Source organism: Phaseolus vulgaris, chromosome 2 (genome assembly GCF_051622355.1).
Source record: "Phaseolus vulgaris cultivar YP4 chromosome 2, ASM5162235v1, whole genome shotgun sequence".
In the NCBI taxonomy this organism is placed as follows: domain Eukaryota; kingdom Viridiplantae; phylum Streptophyta; class Magnoliopsida; order Fabales; family Fabaceae; genus Phaseolus; species Phaseolus vulgaris.
In genome coordinates, this window is record NC_143499.1 from 36331862 (window position 1) to 36349637 (window position 17776).

Genomic DNA, 17776 nt, shown 5'->3' on the forward strand with positions numbered 1-17776 from the left:
GGGCCCGCTCGACTCGACAATGGCCTGGGCCCGCTTGAAATCTGACCGAGCCCAGCTTGCTTGACATCGGCCCGGCTCGACTTCAGCCCGGACCTGGTCGCCTCGACATCGGCCCAGGCGCGGTCGGCTCGACTTCAGCCCGGACCTGGTCGCCTCGACATCGGCCCAGGCCCAGTCGTCTCGACATCTGCCCGGGCCCACTCGCCTCGAAATCGGTCCATTCTGGCTCGCCTCAAAATCGGGCTGGGCCCGCTCGAGTCGACATCGATTCGACCGGGCTCGACTCGAGCGGGCCCGGGCCGATGTCGACTCGACTTTGGTCCGGGTTCGGTCGACTTGACATCGACCCGGGCCCAGTTCACTCGACAATGGCCCGGGCCCGCTCGACTCGAAATCGGCCCGGGCCCGCTCGACTCGTCATCTGCCCGGGCCCGGTCGGCTCGTCATCTGCCCGGGCCCGCTCGCCTCGAAATCGGCCTGGGCCCGCTCGCCTCGACATCAGTCTGGTCCCGATCGTCTCGACATCGACCAGACCCGCTCACTTCGACATCGATTTGGATTCGCTCGGCTCGACATCGGCCTGGCCCTGAATGACTCAAAATCTGCCTGAGCCCGCACGATTAGACATCGGCCCGGACTCGCACGACTTAACATTGGCCCAAGCTCGAATGACTAGATATCGACCCTGGCCCCCTCGGCTCGACATCGGCTTGGACCCTCTTGGCTCGACATCAGTCCGGGCCCGCTCTGCTTGACATCGGTCCGGGCCCATTCAGCTCGACGTTGACTTGGGTCAACTTTGCTCAACCTGCGCCTGAATTGTCTTGGCTCAACCTGGATCGGGCCAAGTCAAAATTCAACCCAAAATACAAATTGGATAATCAAAAAATGTATCCAATCCATATCTAATCCATATCCAATTAAATGGATTGAATTTGAAATCCAAAAATATGGATTTGGATTTGAAATAAATCCATTTAAATGGATGAAAACTAATATGGATTTGGAAAATTATGGATTGGATTTTGTAATTTGGATTTTTTCCCATTAGCTTTGATAAGTAAGTTCTGTTTTAAAGTTTTAAAAAATTACAAAATAACTAAAATCTTCTTATAACTATTTTAATATAAAGATAATTTTTTTTAAAAATAATAAAAAACGGTTATTTAGAAGAATCTAGATGATAAATGTTAAAAGAAAAAAAAAGTAAAAAAGAGAAGGGGAGTGAGTGTGGCGTAGAGATAAAAGAGGGAAGAGAAGAGATTTGGAGGGAAAAAAAGGGTTGTAGAAGCCATGCCAGTAGCGAGGCGAGAAACTTGCGATGCAAGAGTGATTGCTCACGTAGACATGGATTGCTTCTACGTTCAAGGTTCCTTTCTTCTCTCTCATTTCTGAACTCAATCTCCTTCTTCTTCTCTGCAAATAATTCCCAATTATATGATGATTGTGTTGTTGTTGTTTGATTGGTGTAGTGGAACAGAGAAAACAACCAAATTTAAGGGGCTTGCCCGCTGCAGTCATACAGTACAACTCCTACAAAGGTGGGGCTCTCATTGCTGTCAGCTATGAGGCTCGCAGATGTGGCGTCAAACGGTAATTTTGAACCAAACCCTTGATTTTAGAAGAAATACCCAATTTAATTTTGATATTGTATTTTATTTCATCTAAGTGCTTAAACTCAATGAGTTAACATGATCACTTAAGTCATTTGTATGTGACTTTGGACTAGTCACGGATAACAAATACGGGAACTTTTTTTGCTAATTCTAGAGATTAAAATGACAATAAATCGCAATTTCATATACTAAATTGACTATTTACTTTCTATTTTATTCTATTATCTGCGTTAGCGATCATCTTCCCTGGCCTTTTTTTAGTTCAATGCGAGGTGATGAAGCCAAGGAGGCATGCCCGCAAATTGAACTGGTCCAAGTTCCGGTAGCACGTGGTAAGGCTGATCTCAACTCTTATAGGAATGCGGGTTCAGAGGTGCGCGTGTCACTGGCATTTCAAAATGATTGTTTACCTTTGGAGTCATTCATTCCCTTGTGTTGAATTGTGCCCGATTTCAAAATTTTCAGGTTGTTTCAGTTCTTTCGCATAAGGGTCGCTGTGAGAGGGCTTCGATTGATGAGGTATATCTTGATCTAACTCATGCAGCTGAAACCATGCTTGTGGAAACATCTCCAGAAAGCATGCAAGACTTTGAGGAGGAAGTTCTCAAGTCACATGTTTTGGGGCTGGAAATTGAGGTCAGAGGCCTTCCCTTTTCTGAGATTGCTTTATTGATGTTACTATCAAGATACAAAATACAGTTTTTTCTTTTTTTGTTTATTTTACATGTTCTCTGTCTGTCTTAAAAGAAAATGTTTTATTTAGTAGGCAAACCTTTCAATATTAAATCAAAATTCTGTAAACGCAGTCAATCAATGCACTGAAAAAAGGTGTTTTCTAGTTCAGAAGTGAAACAGGAGTTGAATCTTAATTTTAATGTGTGTCTGTATGTGGGCACATGTATATAGATCAAATTATGTTAAAATATATCATAAAATATCAATTGAATAAAAAATTGATTTGTAAAATGAATGTTTCAAAATTTCTATGCCATTAAGTTATAAACATTGTTTAATATTAACTTTCATAGCTATATTAAAAGAATTCAATGTCATCACTTTTGATATAAATATTATACAATTATAAGAAATTGTATAATAACATTAAATGCAGTACAACTTGAAACTTCAGTTGGAATTTACATTTACCTGTTTACTGAAATACCTGTCAAACTCGCTTGTTCAGTCCTGTCCATTTATCAGGACCATTGATTTTGGAAATTTTAATGCACTCAATTAGCTTACCTTATCTTTAATTTTTTTTAAATAAGTTAATGGCAGCACAGGCATGAGAGTATATGGCAGTACTGAAACTGGTTTCTTATTCAGGATGGAAGTGATACCAAAGAAGAGGTTAGGAAGTGGCTTTGTAGAAGTGATGCTAGTTACCAAGATAAGCTATTAGCTTGTGGGGCTGTCATTGTTAGTGACCTCAGGATGCAGGTGCTGAAAGACACAGAATTCACATGCTCTGCCGGTATTGCTCATAATAAGGTAAAGGCAGTCTTGATATGCTTATATATCCATATATTATCTGTCATAAGTTCTGACATCTTTCTTCCTAAGGATCCTTGATATTTTTTTATGACGAATAACTAGTGTCTGATGCTTTTCTCAGATGCTGGCTAAACTTGCAAGTGCTATGAACAAACCTGCACAACAAACTGTTGTGCCACACTCATCGGTTGAAGGGTTACTTGCATCTTTGCCAATAAAGAAAATGTAATGTGTCATTATATGTTATCATGTATTTCACTCATAATTAAATCTTATCCAATTTTGTCTTGAATTTACATTTTTCAAGTTTCAGCTTTTCGTGTAACTCTTCTAACTGTTAAAATTTCTTTGATCATGATGATCTTTGATATCATAAAGCATGTTGTTAAAGAAAAGTTGACTTGCAGGAAACACCTCGGAGGAAAGTTGGGGAGTTCTTTACAGTGTGATCTAGGTGTCAACACCGTTGGTGATCTGCTTCAGTTTTCAGAGGAGAAGTTACAACAGTGGTATGGGATCAATACTGGGTGAGTTTCTGTCTTTTAACATGGGTGAGTTATATAAATGCACACTCACACACACACACACATATATATATTATATTATATCTGCTACCAGAATATCGTTTGGCTGTCTGCCAATTTAAATTTTGAGATCTCATTTAAATAGCAATTTTGTGTCATCCTCTAATGGCTTGCATTTCTGATCAGTGTCTTAGTTGCTCATTACTGTCTGTTTGATTGTCTCCATTGCAATATGTTGGTATTCTACTCCTGATTCTAGCTTTTACAGCATTACAGTACTTGGTTGTGGAATATTGCAAGAGGAATCAGTGGGGAAGAAGTTGAGGGGCGACTCCTTCCCAAGAGCCATGGTTCTGGCAAGACATTTCCTGGGCCTCAGGCTTTGAAGACAATTGATTCCGTAAGAGTCCTCATATGAGCATTACTCCTAGCAGTAGCACTTTATTTTGGGTGATGCTGAGTGCAGCAACATTTTATTATTTATGCACGATGAAAACTGCTTGTGCTTTATTTTTTAATGCCTCCTTGGATCAGATATTTTTATTGCTCTCATAAATATTGTGTATTTTATAGTTTCTGTTGGCTGGCATTTGCAGGATTATGATTTATTATTTTGTGTAGTTTTACAAGCTTGTACATCTCTTTTTGTGATTCATTTTTTATTTTCAGGTTCAACATTGGCTTAATCAACTGTGTGAAGAGCTCAATGAACGCCTTTACTCTGATCTGGATCAAAACAAACGGATTGCACAGACACTGACGCTACATGGTAGAGCATATAAGGTGGGTATTCTGTGACTGATCTTTACATAATTCTCTTTTATTCGGATATTCATTTTTTAGATTTTCTCATCTCTGATTACCAACTTTTCTTTTATCCTCTTCAGTGGTTTTATTTTATGTATATTTTGTTTGAGCTTTTATCTTGCAGACAGGGGATTCAGATTCACTTAGAAAGTTCCCTTCTAAATCTTGTCCTTTAAGATATGGGACTAGAAAGATTCAAGAGGACGCCCTAATTCTGTTTCAAGCTGGGTTACGTGATTTTTTGGGCTCCTACAGCTTTAAGGTTCATGGAAACGAAAATAGCATCTGGGGAGTGACATCACTTTCTGTTTCTGCGAGTAAAATTGTGTCCATACCATCTGTAAGTTAGAACTGTTTGATTTTCTGAACTTTCCTGATATAGGATCACCTTAAAGCATTGAGTAACATAACCAGCATTTGAAATGAAATAACCTGAATTACTATTAAGTATACCTGTTACTACTAGTATTTGGTATTTCTGAGGGATATGTGTTCAGTGTTTGGTTTATACTGCTTAACATGAGCCTTGCAGTTTTACTTTCCTATTTTAGGTTGGTCCTTAGCAAGTGGTACCTTTTAGGATCATATAATGTTATTTAAAATTTACATATTAAATGACATTTGTGTCTAGGGAACACATTCAATTGCTAAATACTTTGGTGGGCAATTTCCATCCAGTTCTACATCAAATCCATCAATAGATATTGTCATTCATGATGCTGTACCATCATCACCTTCAGGTTTTAACATCATCTCATTGGTTGCTTAATTATCAAAGAACTCATTCTCTTGCATTCACATTTAATTTGATGAAGGCTATGTGCTTAAGCAGGTAGTGAAAATTGTACAGGAATGGTTCCCTATGATTTACAGCTTCAATATCCTGATTATGCAGAAATGAAGCATTCAAATGCTTGTTTGGATCCACAGGTATATCAAAGCAAGTATATATCATGCTCAGATTTCATGTTAAGAAGATGTATAATATTATAACCCATATAAAACAATTTCTTTTAATATTATTCTCAGATGAGACATCTACCCGATTATTTTTAAGTGGCAAAACTGCCAGGTGGGATAGATTTTGAAGGGTTTCTAATGGCTAATATGAGGATCTGGTAGAAATATTTTATACCAGTTAGCAAATAGACATGTCATGCTTTTATAAATAAGCATAATATATTAAAGTATCCCAAAACTCAAATTTCTCATGAATCATCATATAGATGTTTTGCTTATTGGTGATCTATCAGACTTAATATTAGTTTTCATTTTACTGGGTTTTCTTCATGGGTAGAATTCTTGAAGCAAAATGTATGACTTTCAGAGAAATGAGAATTAAGCTTTTACTACTAGATCCATTAAGAATGAGGTACATTTATTAGGTAGGGTCTATCAGCTATAAAGTTCAGAGCCAAGAACTCAAAAACAAACTTGCTTGTAGGCAAGATTATTATATTTGTAACGAAATTCAACTAGAAGAGTTTGATCTATATTCTTTCTGGCTGTTAATATTCAATGTGCGTGTGCATCAGAGTTCAAACCTATGGTTTTTATTCACTAATACAAATGCTTCATGTTCAGTAATGATTCATGGGGATTTATCCTTTTCCTTTGCAGGATCCATCGAATCATTCAACCACTAAAGTGGAAGGCTTGACTGAAGAATCCTCCTTCATGTCACCCTCAGGTACTGTGAAATACTGGTTTTAGCTCTTCATTCTCTCTTCTATTGGTTCCTTTTGGAGATTTGATCATTTTTTATTTCAGGAAGTGAAGACAGAGTGACACACGGTGAGCCACATAGAGTTTTACCTGAAAAAGATCTTAGTCATGTTTCAAATCTCTCTAGTTTGAAAGCAGTTGGGAAGAAAAAGAGAGCAGGAAAGATGCTTCATGTATGCTTTTTGACACTATTTAGCTACTGATTGCATAATTTTACATATCTTAAATGCAATCATGAACATAAAAAACCTTCAAATCAGTTATAATGTTATGCAAGGATCTAGGATGCGGAATAATGTTTTTGACCGAGAGTAGTTATCTTTGTTCCAAATTCTGATCATAACATAGTTCTGTAAACTGGATGAGATTGGTTAAGCTGGTAATTATGCCAGAAGACCAATTGCAGCATAATTCTGATCCAATTGCAGTATATAAATTTATTTATTTCAACAACTGGTAAACATTGGTTGAGACCAGGTGTCAGTGCAGTACTTTTCCACAAGGTCATATGATTCAAAGTTTTCTTTAATACTTTTCAGCTAATTCCAAAACCAATATGGTTTCAATTATTAAAGAAGAAATGAATATACAATTTATGTCCAGCTACTCCTTGCAACATATCTTTTTTGTGTCTGAAAGAATAGATATTGTGTTTAGTGGGGAACTTTAATGACATGTCATTACTGGTTTTTACATGTAAATGGTGGGGATAATGTCTCATGTTGTGCAGTCTGGTTTGACCATGGTTAAGTTTTCAGAATCTTGGCTCCCAATCTGCCTGTTCTAATTTTTAATAATATATATATATATATATATATATATATATATTACTGAAGAAGTCTCAGATATGAAAAGAATTGCTGTCATATCATATCAACTAATCAACTTACATGATATGCTGATATAAAAATATGGTGTGTCAGCCATGAACCTATTGCATTTAAGTTTTTACAGCATAAGATTTCTTTTTGTTGCAGGAGAACTGTTCAATTATAAATATCTTCAATAATTACCATAATTCCCGGTCTTCATTGGAGCAGAAGAATGTTTCAAATGCCCACGATGTTAAAATATCATTATCGCTTGGTAATTTTCTAATCACATTCCTTTTCTTACATTTCGGTTTCCATCTCTGTTTCTTATGCTAATATCATCAATACTGCAGAATCCCAGTCTGCTGATGATAGTTATTCAACTTGTAATGAAGAGATTGATACCAACAAGGGTGGATGTAGTGTAGGTGTACCACAGGGGAGGGAAACTTGGAGTAGTTATAATATTGATGAGATTGATCCCTCTATCATTGATGAATTACCACCAGAAATTCAGGAAGAGTTTCGAACCTGGCTTAGGCCACAAAAGCGGCCTAATGTGGCTAAACGAGGTTCTAGTATTACTCACTATTTCTTACCTGACAAAAGTAGATAAATAATTGTTGACTTTGATTTAATGTACATATTTTGGAATGTTTTATTAGAAATATGTAAGCTAGCTGATTTGTGATTGCCTATTTGGTTAAGTTTTATGGAATCAGCACGAGGAACCTTCTGGTTGTGTTGTATGATGCTCCTTGTTAAGATGCCATGTAAATATTCTTATGATTCTCTCCAACCAATTCAGCCAAAAATTGCTATTTTTCTCATTTTTGGCTGCTTCGAGAGTAAGTGGATTTCTATCTTATATCGATAGATATTGTCAAAAAAGAAAAGAAAATAAGTATTAGAATTTAGATGTCATAAATAAGGACTATTGTTTAAGCTGGGTAAGCTTTGTCTTAATTTAGCTTAAAGCATAGGTTATAAATGCGCCCTTTTTGTTTTTTGGTTAAGTGGTTCCAAGTCAGCGTTGTAGTAGTTAGTTCATTGCCTCTAAAAACAAGATGTTAAATATTGAAGATTAGGGTTTACCCAGAAGTGGTTTTTTGCATAGTTTTATTAGCATTTGCGAAGACTTTTTTTTTACAGTAAATCATGTGGGTGAGAGAAGCTTGAATCCTTGACCTGAAAGTGATTGAAGTGCAATAACGCCACTGCACCAAGACACTTTCTTTGCATTTGCATAGAATTATTGAATGCTAAACCCTGAAATACTCATTCTATAATATAGTAACTCTATTGGTAATTTGAAGAATGATGTGTCAAGTGTCAATAGGTCAATGTTTTTTGTTCTGGTTGACATTTCTCTCACTTATCCATTAAATGCTTGGATTTAAAAAATGAATCTTCTCTTTGTGATTCTCCTTCCTCTTCAGTGTGCTGTGCTTCCCCTTCCTCTCCTCAACTTCTCATGTTTTCTCTGGAGATACTCAGATCTCTCTCATGGTTGGGATCCTTAATTTCTGTTAAATAGTTGATTTAACTTGTGATTTTTATCATTATTTTTGTATTGTCACAAATGCTAAAGAAATGAAGGCAGTTCTCTCTTTCAAATTAATGATTGGATTTAAGAACTGGATAATTTTTTCTGGTATTTGTTTTTTGAAAATTCATAAAAAATAAGAAGCTTTAGACCCATTTTCTCAGTAAAATAGTATATTTTGGGGTTTCCTTGCAAGGGAAGTTGAAGGATGGGATAGAAGTTCCTAAGAAGGGGTTATCAAACACTTCAAACAAAGAGAAGAGGGAGGTCATGAATGTGGCCAAGTTGGCTCGTTTAGAGGAATGGAATGTGGTCATTTCTGTTAACCATGAACAAAATTGTTTTGAATGTAGTATTGGACTCTATTATTTACCGTGAAGGATGTGAAAAGTTTTCCCCTCAACCCAAATTTTATTTGGTCTAGACAATTTTTGTTGCACGAATCATCTTTAGCATTTTTCTAAAGCAAGCACATGTGATATAAACTTGAATGTAGCAACAAGATTCATGACAAATGCCCAATATTGTAGATTTTGACATAGTCTGAATACCTGTTTTGCTCTTTTCTTGCTTTAACCATTGTGACATTCCATAAATGAAAGTATTATAAGCAAAATCAATTATTTAACACATTAAGTGATAAAAATATTGAAATGTAAACAGTCATAAGGATGAGGTTTTCTTGCTGATCTTGGAAAGTTTACACTTAGATTAGTGACCATTTTCTGTTTTCATTTCCATCTTTCCTATTCTCTTATCCTTAATTCTCTTGTGACCACAGATACTTGGCAACCTAGGCAGGGTGTTTGGTTTGTCAGTACATTTTATAGATAAATTTAGCCATGCTTTGTTAGGAAAATGGAATATAGTTTTTTAGAACACCTGTATTTTGTCTAGACCCTTTTTGTATCTTCGTATGTTCGCCATTTTATTTTTAAATTTTGAGTTCTTATCAATTTTAAGAGTTTAAATTCCCTTTCGAAGAGACCAAGTTTTGGAACTCTAGTCTACAAAAATGTTAATAAGATGATAAAAAAAAGTTTCTTCACATGTAAAAATTAACTTACGAAAAAACTTTAAACAAAAGTTTAGGATCCGTCTGGATGAATTTATCCATAAACACTTCTAAGAAAGAAAGAGTTAAAGAAAAAGAATGAAAGTAAGTTTTTTTTTTGTAAGATATAATAATTAGCTTATGCAGGTTAAAAATAAAGATTTTAGAAAGTTCTACAATGAAATTTCTATAAAATAACTTATCCACAGAATATCTTTAGCTTATAAAAAGTTATTTGGATTTTTTTTAATTAGAAATGTTTATGGAGCTTTCATAAATTATATGTATAACCTAACTTTACTTATGTTTCTTTTTTCAATAAATTAGTTGCACTTCTCATTTATATTATATTTATTTATAATTATAAATTCTAACTTAAATATTATATATATATATATATATATATATATATATATTAGATAAAAGTATTTACTTTGAAATTTTTTTTCTTGATATACATGTTAACTATTGTTTTAAAAATCAAATATTTATGTTGTACAAAGTTGAAAAAGTATATATAATAAAAAAAATTATAATTTAGTTTTTTTATGGAAACCTTCAAGTTAAACTTAAATCTAAATTTGATTATTTTATGAATTTTATTTTTTTAGTTGATTTAATGTCATTTCATATGATCAGAGTTTTAAATAATGTTATATCTAAATTACACTATATATTTATATTACACAAACTTGACATGAATGAAAGCTTTAAATAAAAACGTGTTAGAATCTAAATTGTTAAAAACATGCAAATTCAAGGAGTTGATTCCTTTAATGTTTTTATTTATTTATTTCTCCTCATTTATTTTTTTTGTTTGTTTTAGAACGACAATGCAGGTTCTCTACTTGTAGCTCTTCACGAGATCAATTTTGTATTTATTTAGATCATGTAACAGATATTAAGACTTCTGTTATTACATAGTCTTTCTATAGACATGGAAATTTAATGTGATATCGTGGAAATTAACAACAATGGAAAGTAATAAGTATACTAAAGGAGTTATTTCTAAAAGCTGATGCATGACTCAACTAATTAACCAACTACTATGAAAACAAAAAATAAAGCACTCATATCTTGCATGTTCAGCCACAATGTCAAGCCATGCTAACAAAACAACCTTTTTTTACTATAAAAGTAACCCAAAACAACATACCCCAACAAAATTTAACAATAACTTTGTATGATAATTATAGAAATTATATTATGAATGAGAAAGTTTAAAACTTTGAAACATAAAATTTCCTATTTTCTGAAAGTCTCTCTGAATTTATTAGTGAATACTAATACTATAACCATTATTATCATTATTATTATTATCACTATAAAATACTGTTTCAAACATTTGGTGATCTTCACTATTCTAGTAGCTATTTGTATGAGGAACTGATGCTGTGTACTGACAGTCCAAAACATCGATGACCCTGTTGGCTATGGCACTTGCATAGACTGAGGAACCTTCAATTATCTGCCTCAGTGAAACAAGTCACAATTAAACGCACAATCAGACCAATGTGACAATTCTATTATTGCAAAGAATTCATAATTCTAACTACTAGCTAGTTTTATGACAAATGATATATACCAACCTTGCTATTGAATAAGAAACTGCAATATTCACCAACATGTCCACCTGCAACATGATGAAGCTCCAACTGAAGTTCATCCAGAACCTTGGAGACAAACAACAGGCAGTTGATTTTCTTCCTCTGGAAGAGTTTGATTGTGACATCATCATCTATAATCCGGACATCAACCTCACTGTCTTTGGATTTCCTCTGGAGCCATGAGGTCCTTATGCCCCCATCTGGATCACCAAAAGGCTTTATGTTACAGCTCTCAGCAGCATCTTCTTCTGTTTTGGGCCTTTTGCACCTCTCTCTCCCATACCTTTTCTTCTCTACCAATAGTTTGAGTTCATTGACGGTTCTAATAAGCTCTCTTATGTAGTCAATGGCATCCCCCACTACGGATGCTCTATCAATCTGTGTTTAATCAAACCTAACCAATAAGATTGACCAGTTGATCCATAAAAAAAATAAAAGTTCAAATATATTTTAAGTCCATATAGTTAAGAGAATGTCCACTTTTATTTTTTCATAAAAAGATCAGTTTCTTTTAGTCTTTCATGTATAGAAATGGGTCTTCTATGATTTTTACTTCACGAACATGGAATCAAATAGATACCGACAAAGACTGTATCCAACATATTTTCATAAGGATTAGAAGATACTTATGTTTTAGAAATTAAAATTGGAGACATCGTTACATTTGTAGGAATTAGTATGTTATTTATTAGTCAGAAAATTCATAGATGATGTATACCTTGGTGGGGTTTGGGATAAGATTTCTCAAGATTTTGTATTTTCCATTCAGTTGCTCTCTTCTTTGTTTCTCAGTTGCAAAATGTTTGGTAGCTTTTCCTCCTCTTCCCTTGCTAACAGAGGGTGTGACCCTGTTGAATTCCAGCACTCCCATGTCAAGCTGGCTCCCATCTCCCTCTATCTCATCCCCTCCAAAGAGTGAACCATTCCTTGAGTTGGTTGGCAAGCTGTAGCCACGAGGGAGAGACTGAAACAGCTCTCTGAGGGCTGGAGGCTGTGGAGGAAGGTTCAGATGGAATAGAGGATCATACAAAACTGAGGATGCATTTGTGTTGTCTGACCCTATTGGAAGGTCTCCAAGAAATGCCAGTGGATTCTGAAAGTTTGGTGTGTTCTGATTTGGGTTTGTGAGGCAAATGGTGGGATTGGTGTGCAAAGATGAGGCTGAGCATCTTGGTAAGTGGAGAAGGTTTAGGAGATCTGGTGAAGTGTAAGGAGGGTCTAGTATGGAAGAGGGGTTGTAGCTTTGGCTGCAGTTTTGAGTCTCCATTTGCTGAAATTGTTGTTCATTTTGTTGCTGTTGCTGTTCTATTTGATTAGCATAGGCTATGTCTTGCAATTCCTGAACAGTAGTAGGGTCCCAAGTGGACTGCTGATAGGGAAGGGAATCAATGACCTCTTGCACCAAATGGTTATCCATGTTGTTGGTGTTGTTGATGTAGGAGTTCCCCATGTTCAAACCTAGATGCTGTGAATGAGGGATGTCAATACATGTGGAAGTGACTCCACTTGCATAGATGGAGACATCTTGGTGTTGTAGATTAGGATGGTTAAAGGAGAGCTCCTCCACAGAAAGCCTGAGATTCTCTTCAAGGCCATTATCAGTGTTTGTGGTGTTGCCTAGAACCATAGGTGATGGAGGTAGAGGGTCTGGAAGAGTTTGAGGGAAGTTATCCTTTAGAGAGGGTATGCTTTCTCCCATAGTGTTGGGATCAAAGCAACCAGTTTGCTCATGCATTTTTGCCCTGTCTCCTGTACTCATTGGTCTCTCTGCAGTAGTTGACACAAATCAACAGAATCAGATATTTAAAATAAACAAAAAGAACACACCATCTGAGTGAATACAAAAATATCACCCAAGAAAGAGAAAAGGGGAAAAAGAAACAAAGGAAAAAAGACACAACACTTAGACACCAGAATTTGAGAATTCACTGAAAAAGATGTTTAAATTTGATCATTTGAATCTTGTTTTGCTGTAGGTGTCTCTAACATCAAATTGAAAAATTGATACCATTGAATGAAGAAAGTAACTACTTGCTATTGTATTTGTAAACTTGAAAATTACCTATACTAGTAAGAAAGAAAACTAAATATAATGCAGAGTAGGAAGCAGTAGTTTCATATAGAAAGCCAGAGGGATTTGGAATTCCTTTCTTTATTTTCTTTAGAGAGAGTTTGTTGTGAGAAAGGAAGAGACAAAGTAGAGGAGAGGTAGGAACTATGGTGTCACTTAAAAAAGGCAAATATCTCAATGTTTAGTTTAATCTTTTAAGCATAGGAATTGGAACAAAAGAAGAAAAAAGAGTCATTCAGTTACAAACAATTCAGATTCTTGCTTTCAGGACCCACATTGTAGGACCACTATAATTAAAAAGTCACATTTGATTAAATTAAACTACCACCATGTAATAGGTTCATTACAAAAATAAACCAACAATTTGTTCCTTTGAAACCCTTTATTAAGTTAATATTTAAAAGAGTCAAAATATTAATTTAATTTGTAAAATATTTAAATCAATTTCTAATATTATAATTTTATGACAAAAAAAAAAATCTCTGATTTATTGTTGAAGTGGCCTTTGAAGTTATATTTTAATGGTAAAACAACCTTATAAAATTTAATAATATCATATAGGATCTTCTTAAAGATTAAAATAAATATTTTATTTTTGTAAAACTTTATTTACATTTAAAAAATGGTATTGAAGTAAGTTAGAATAGTTATGGAAATATCATATATAAATAACTTTTACGAAATGTTTAATCTTGTTGTAATTATGGAAGAAATAATTCATTATTTTATTAGGAAGGTAAAGCCCTTACAAACCTCCAAAACAATGTAGATTACATGCATGAAAAACTAAAACAGAAAAAAGTAATTCTTTTTTTTGGTATAAGAAAAGAATATGATATAATTTTTTTTTTAATTCTAGTAATTTCTAAAAGTCTAAATAATTTCTATACATCAATATAATGCACATAAAACAAAGTATTGGTTTGATAAGCTATAAAAGTCTTCAAAATGTTCCATCTTCATCCCTTTCTCAAGTTGCTTTGATAAATGTGAGTAATTATAGCAACTGCATGTATTATAAACACATTACACAAGTATTACGTGATTCCATTTAACAATACAGTTGAAAATATTATTATTATCAAACAAAATTACAGAATAGTATTTGTAATTCAACTAATTTTATAACATTATTTACCTTTACCAACTCTCTTAGTAACCCTTTATCATAATTAAAAACTTCTTAACTGAAGTAAGCATTTTTTGTGTGTAACCATAAGCATTTTTATATCCCTAAAAGAATACATTCATAATCTTCAAATTATTTTTTCAAACTATAAATTTGAATCAAATACCATAATATATAATTATGCATGTCTATTCATTGAATTTTAAATAAGTTAAACATATAACGTAATATTTTCACATGTAAAATTTTCAATTTTCTTCCTATATGTAAAAATATATTAAATTATAGTCTCCACAGTTCAAGCGTTAAGGATTAGTTTTTATTACCATATATTTATAATTAAATCATTCATACATATATATTAATTGTATTTTCCATAAGTTCTCTAACACTTTTTTATTAGGTCTTTCTAATATGATGCATTTTTAATTTATTTTATATTTTTCTATCAGTAAAAAATAAATTAAATTAAAAGGAAGCAATTGAAGTGTTAAAAAAAAAGTCTCTATTTTAAAATTCACATACCATTCAAAATTTTCACCAACGGTAATTACACTATTTTTTAGACTATGTAAGTTAATGTTTTATAGTCGACATTAATAAAGATTATTTTTTAATTGATATTATTAAAATGTATTCTGCATAGTTTCCCATAGTTGTATATGTCTAATTTTGTCTTGTTTGAGATATTATTAACATCTCTTTCCTAAACAATGTCCTAAACTCATACGTTAATCCTGTCTCCTATTTCAACTAACGTGTAATAGATGCCTAAAATAAATAAATAATATATATATATATATATATATATATATATATATATATATATATAAAATGTTGATACGTTTGGGGCATGGAAAGAAATTGGATAATAAAAATTATTATAATTACAAGAAGAGAAGAGATATAAAGAGAAGAATGAAAATGAGATAAAATGAGTTATGTTATTCGGCCATAATTTCATATACCCTAACAATATTATTTTTCTTAAGATAATATCTTCACTTATGCTAATCTCTCTTTTATCATTTACCACCAAATTAGTTCAAGTTTCGTATTTAGAAGTATAATACTCTTTCAATCAACCTTTTAAGAAGATTTTTAATTTTTTTTTATCAGTAAAAAAAAATATAGTCAATATTTTTTTTTACTCTACTATAATATAAAATTGATTTTTGTTTATGATTCAAACTTTATACCATCCAAACACTTATAATATGAAAATGATTAAAATGTGTCATTCTGTATATGAAATGATTGTTAGTAGTTTTTTTCTTAAAAGATTGTTAGTTTCTTTTCAAAATTAGTTGTTGTTTTGATTGAAGATCAATGTCTATTATAACTAACTACTTCTAGTGAGTTGATTAAGTGAAAATTAAATTAATTTTACATGAGTTGATGAAGTGGAACGTCAAATTAAATTAATTTCATATAGAGAAGAACCTATTCTAATAATTTCCATACTATAAATACCTGAATTATTTAAAATTTGGCATAAAGCAGAACTAATATCGTATTATAGTAAAAAAAACATTTAATCAAAAAATATATTAAATGGTATTGTTTAAGAAAATCCTTCCGAACATAACAAAATAACATCATAAAAAGGTGAAAATAATTGGATTGGTGTCATTTTCTTCATTTGATCGTATAAAGTTAACAATAATTAGAGTTTAATAATATGGAATAAAGCTTTAACATTATTTCAGTTGTTATATAAAAAGTACATTCTAAAACATTTGTTCAATTTTTGAAGGGAAGTATATTGAAATAGAAATGTTTGTTTTTTGTTTTGTGAACATATTTTAGAAAAGAAAATAAAAAAAAGAATTAAAGTGGGAATTATGGAGAAGCAAAGATGAGGTAGAATAGGAGGGTTCACACAAAAGGTGATTGAGAAGAAAACGCGTTAGTTGGGATTCTAAAATGTATAATTAACGGCACTTGTGGTCCCCACAGCACCAAGAAATTGATCTCCATGCAGATTGGTAACTTAAACTAACTTATAGGAACCCTTTTCCTCATAACAACTCCCTTTCCCTTTTATGTTTCTTGCTAGTTATGGTTATTTTGGTAGGTTTGTTATCGAGAAATATAATAACATAGGTAAGATCATCACATTGGAAGTATTATTTTACTTTAATTTAATTACAGTTTTATTTTAAGAGTATTTGATGAGTGAGAAAATAATATTTATATATAGAGTGTTTGATGTTGGGAAGGATTTATCTGTTCATCATGATACAACAAACTTACATTTATGTGATTTTTATTTGGTGGGTTTTAACAAAAACTGAATTTGAAAATTATTTGGACGGTTTTGAACATATAGAATATGAGATACAATATTATTTTTAACCATATAGACAACAAATATTTATAACTATGCAAATAAAAGCATGAATATTAAATATCAGTTTTGATCTTACCAACAAATTGAGAGGATAAATTCACTTTAAACAATTTTTTGTTCAGTGTTATATGGGTCCAAATTATTGCTATTTGAATATTTTTACTGCATGACTATATGTTTTTTTTTTTGCATACACCCAATTATTGGAATTATATAGTATAATTTTTTGTTATTATATATGGGTTGAAACATCTGTAGTGGTTATTTTTATTAATTTATTTTTTATTATTGAGCAATTTTCTTTCTATAAAGTACTCTTTATTAGTGAAACTTCATAAATATGGAAAAAAACCTATAAATTCAACCCTACAAAACTGACTCAACAAGGTAAGGTTTACCTTATGTATATATTGTAAATTAATCTTATTTTTAGTTGATGTCGGATTTCCATTATTATTAAAATAAAATATAATTAGATATTATAAGTATTATGTAACTGATTATTTTGTTTCATTTTCTTTTCAAATTGTTAGTATATTTTGTTTCTCAATATGTTTCAAATTAGCGAATTGGAGTTTGAGTAATTAGGTCCATTTACATAAGAAAATGCTTCCATCAAACTGTGTAGCCTAAAAACATTTACATTAGACTTTTCCTACTCTTCCTACACCTTCGTCTTCATTAAACTTGATGTTGCATATGTGTTTTCCTTAGTTAAGTCTTTAACAGATGCTTCGTCCATGAACAACTTAACACATGGGTTGTTGGATCATTTGCCTTTTCGCTTAGCTAAACTCAACTCGAGTTTGGGGACTTGTGTACTGGACAAAGTGTTCATGTGCTTGGGACCTCAGTCCGTGGGTGTGGTCAACTCGGTTATTGGGCCCAAAGGGTGGTCATGAGTCTGACCCAGTTTCATTAGTAAGCCCGATGGTGAATGATTTAAATAGAGAAAATAACAAGTTGGTCATATGTTGATATAAGATTATTAGTTATATATATAGATAGATAGATATAGATATATACATTAAGCTGTTA

General features: G+C 32.8%; 2 protein-coding genes across 3 annotated transcripts; one reads left to right on the forward strand and one right to left on the reverse strand.

The window, feature by feature from the left end:
• The first annotated feature begins 1192 nt into the window (after positions 1-1192).
• POLH (Y-family DNA polymerase H) lies at positions 1193-7808 on the forward strand. 2 transcript variants are annotated; one of them, XM_068613502.2, is made up of 16 exons: positions 1193-1369; positions 1473-1593; positions 1878-1989; positions 2082-2252; positions 2943-3107; positions 3232-3335; positions 3518-3637; positions 3911-4034; positions 4304-4417; positions 4566-4781; positions 5073-5181; positions 5274-5371; positions 6062-6131; positions 6212-6339; positions 7144-7252; positions 7332-7808. In XM_068613502.2, the coding sequence occupies exons 1-16, from the start codon at positions 1294-1296 to the stop codon at positions 7592-7594; spliced, it is 2100 nt and encodes a 699-aa protein (XP_068469603.1). In that variant the 5' UTR covers positions 1193-1293; the 3' UTR covers positions 7595-7808. The 2 variants fall into 2 exon arrangements, with proteins under 2 accessions (XP_068469603.1, XP_068469602.1); XM_068613501.2 differs by having other exon boundaries at positions 1215-1369; positions 5292-5371.
• Positions 7809-10591: 2783 nt separating this feature from the next.
• LOC137811674 (transcription factor bHLH89) lies at positions 10592-13408 on the reverse strand. Its single transcript, XM_068613497.2, has 4 exons — positions 13248-13408; positions 11904-12952; positions 11168-11563; positions 10592-11046 (listed from the first exon to the last, which is right to left on the reverse strand). The coding sequence occupies exons 2-4, from the start codon at positions 12942-12944 to the stop codon at positions 10942-10944; spliced, it is 1542 nt and encodes a 513-aa protein (XP_068469598.1). The 5' UTR covers positions 12945-12952; positions 13248-13408; the 3' UTR covers positions 10592-10941.
• Between the last annotated feature and the right edge of the window lie 4368 nt (positions 13409-17776).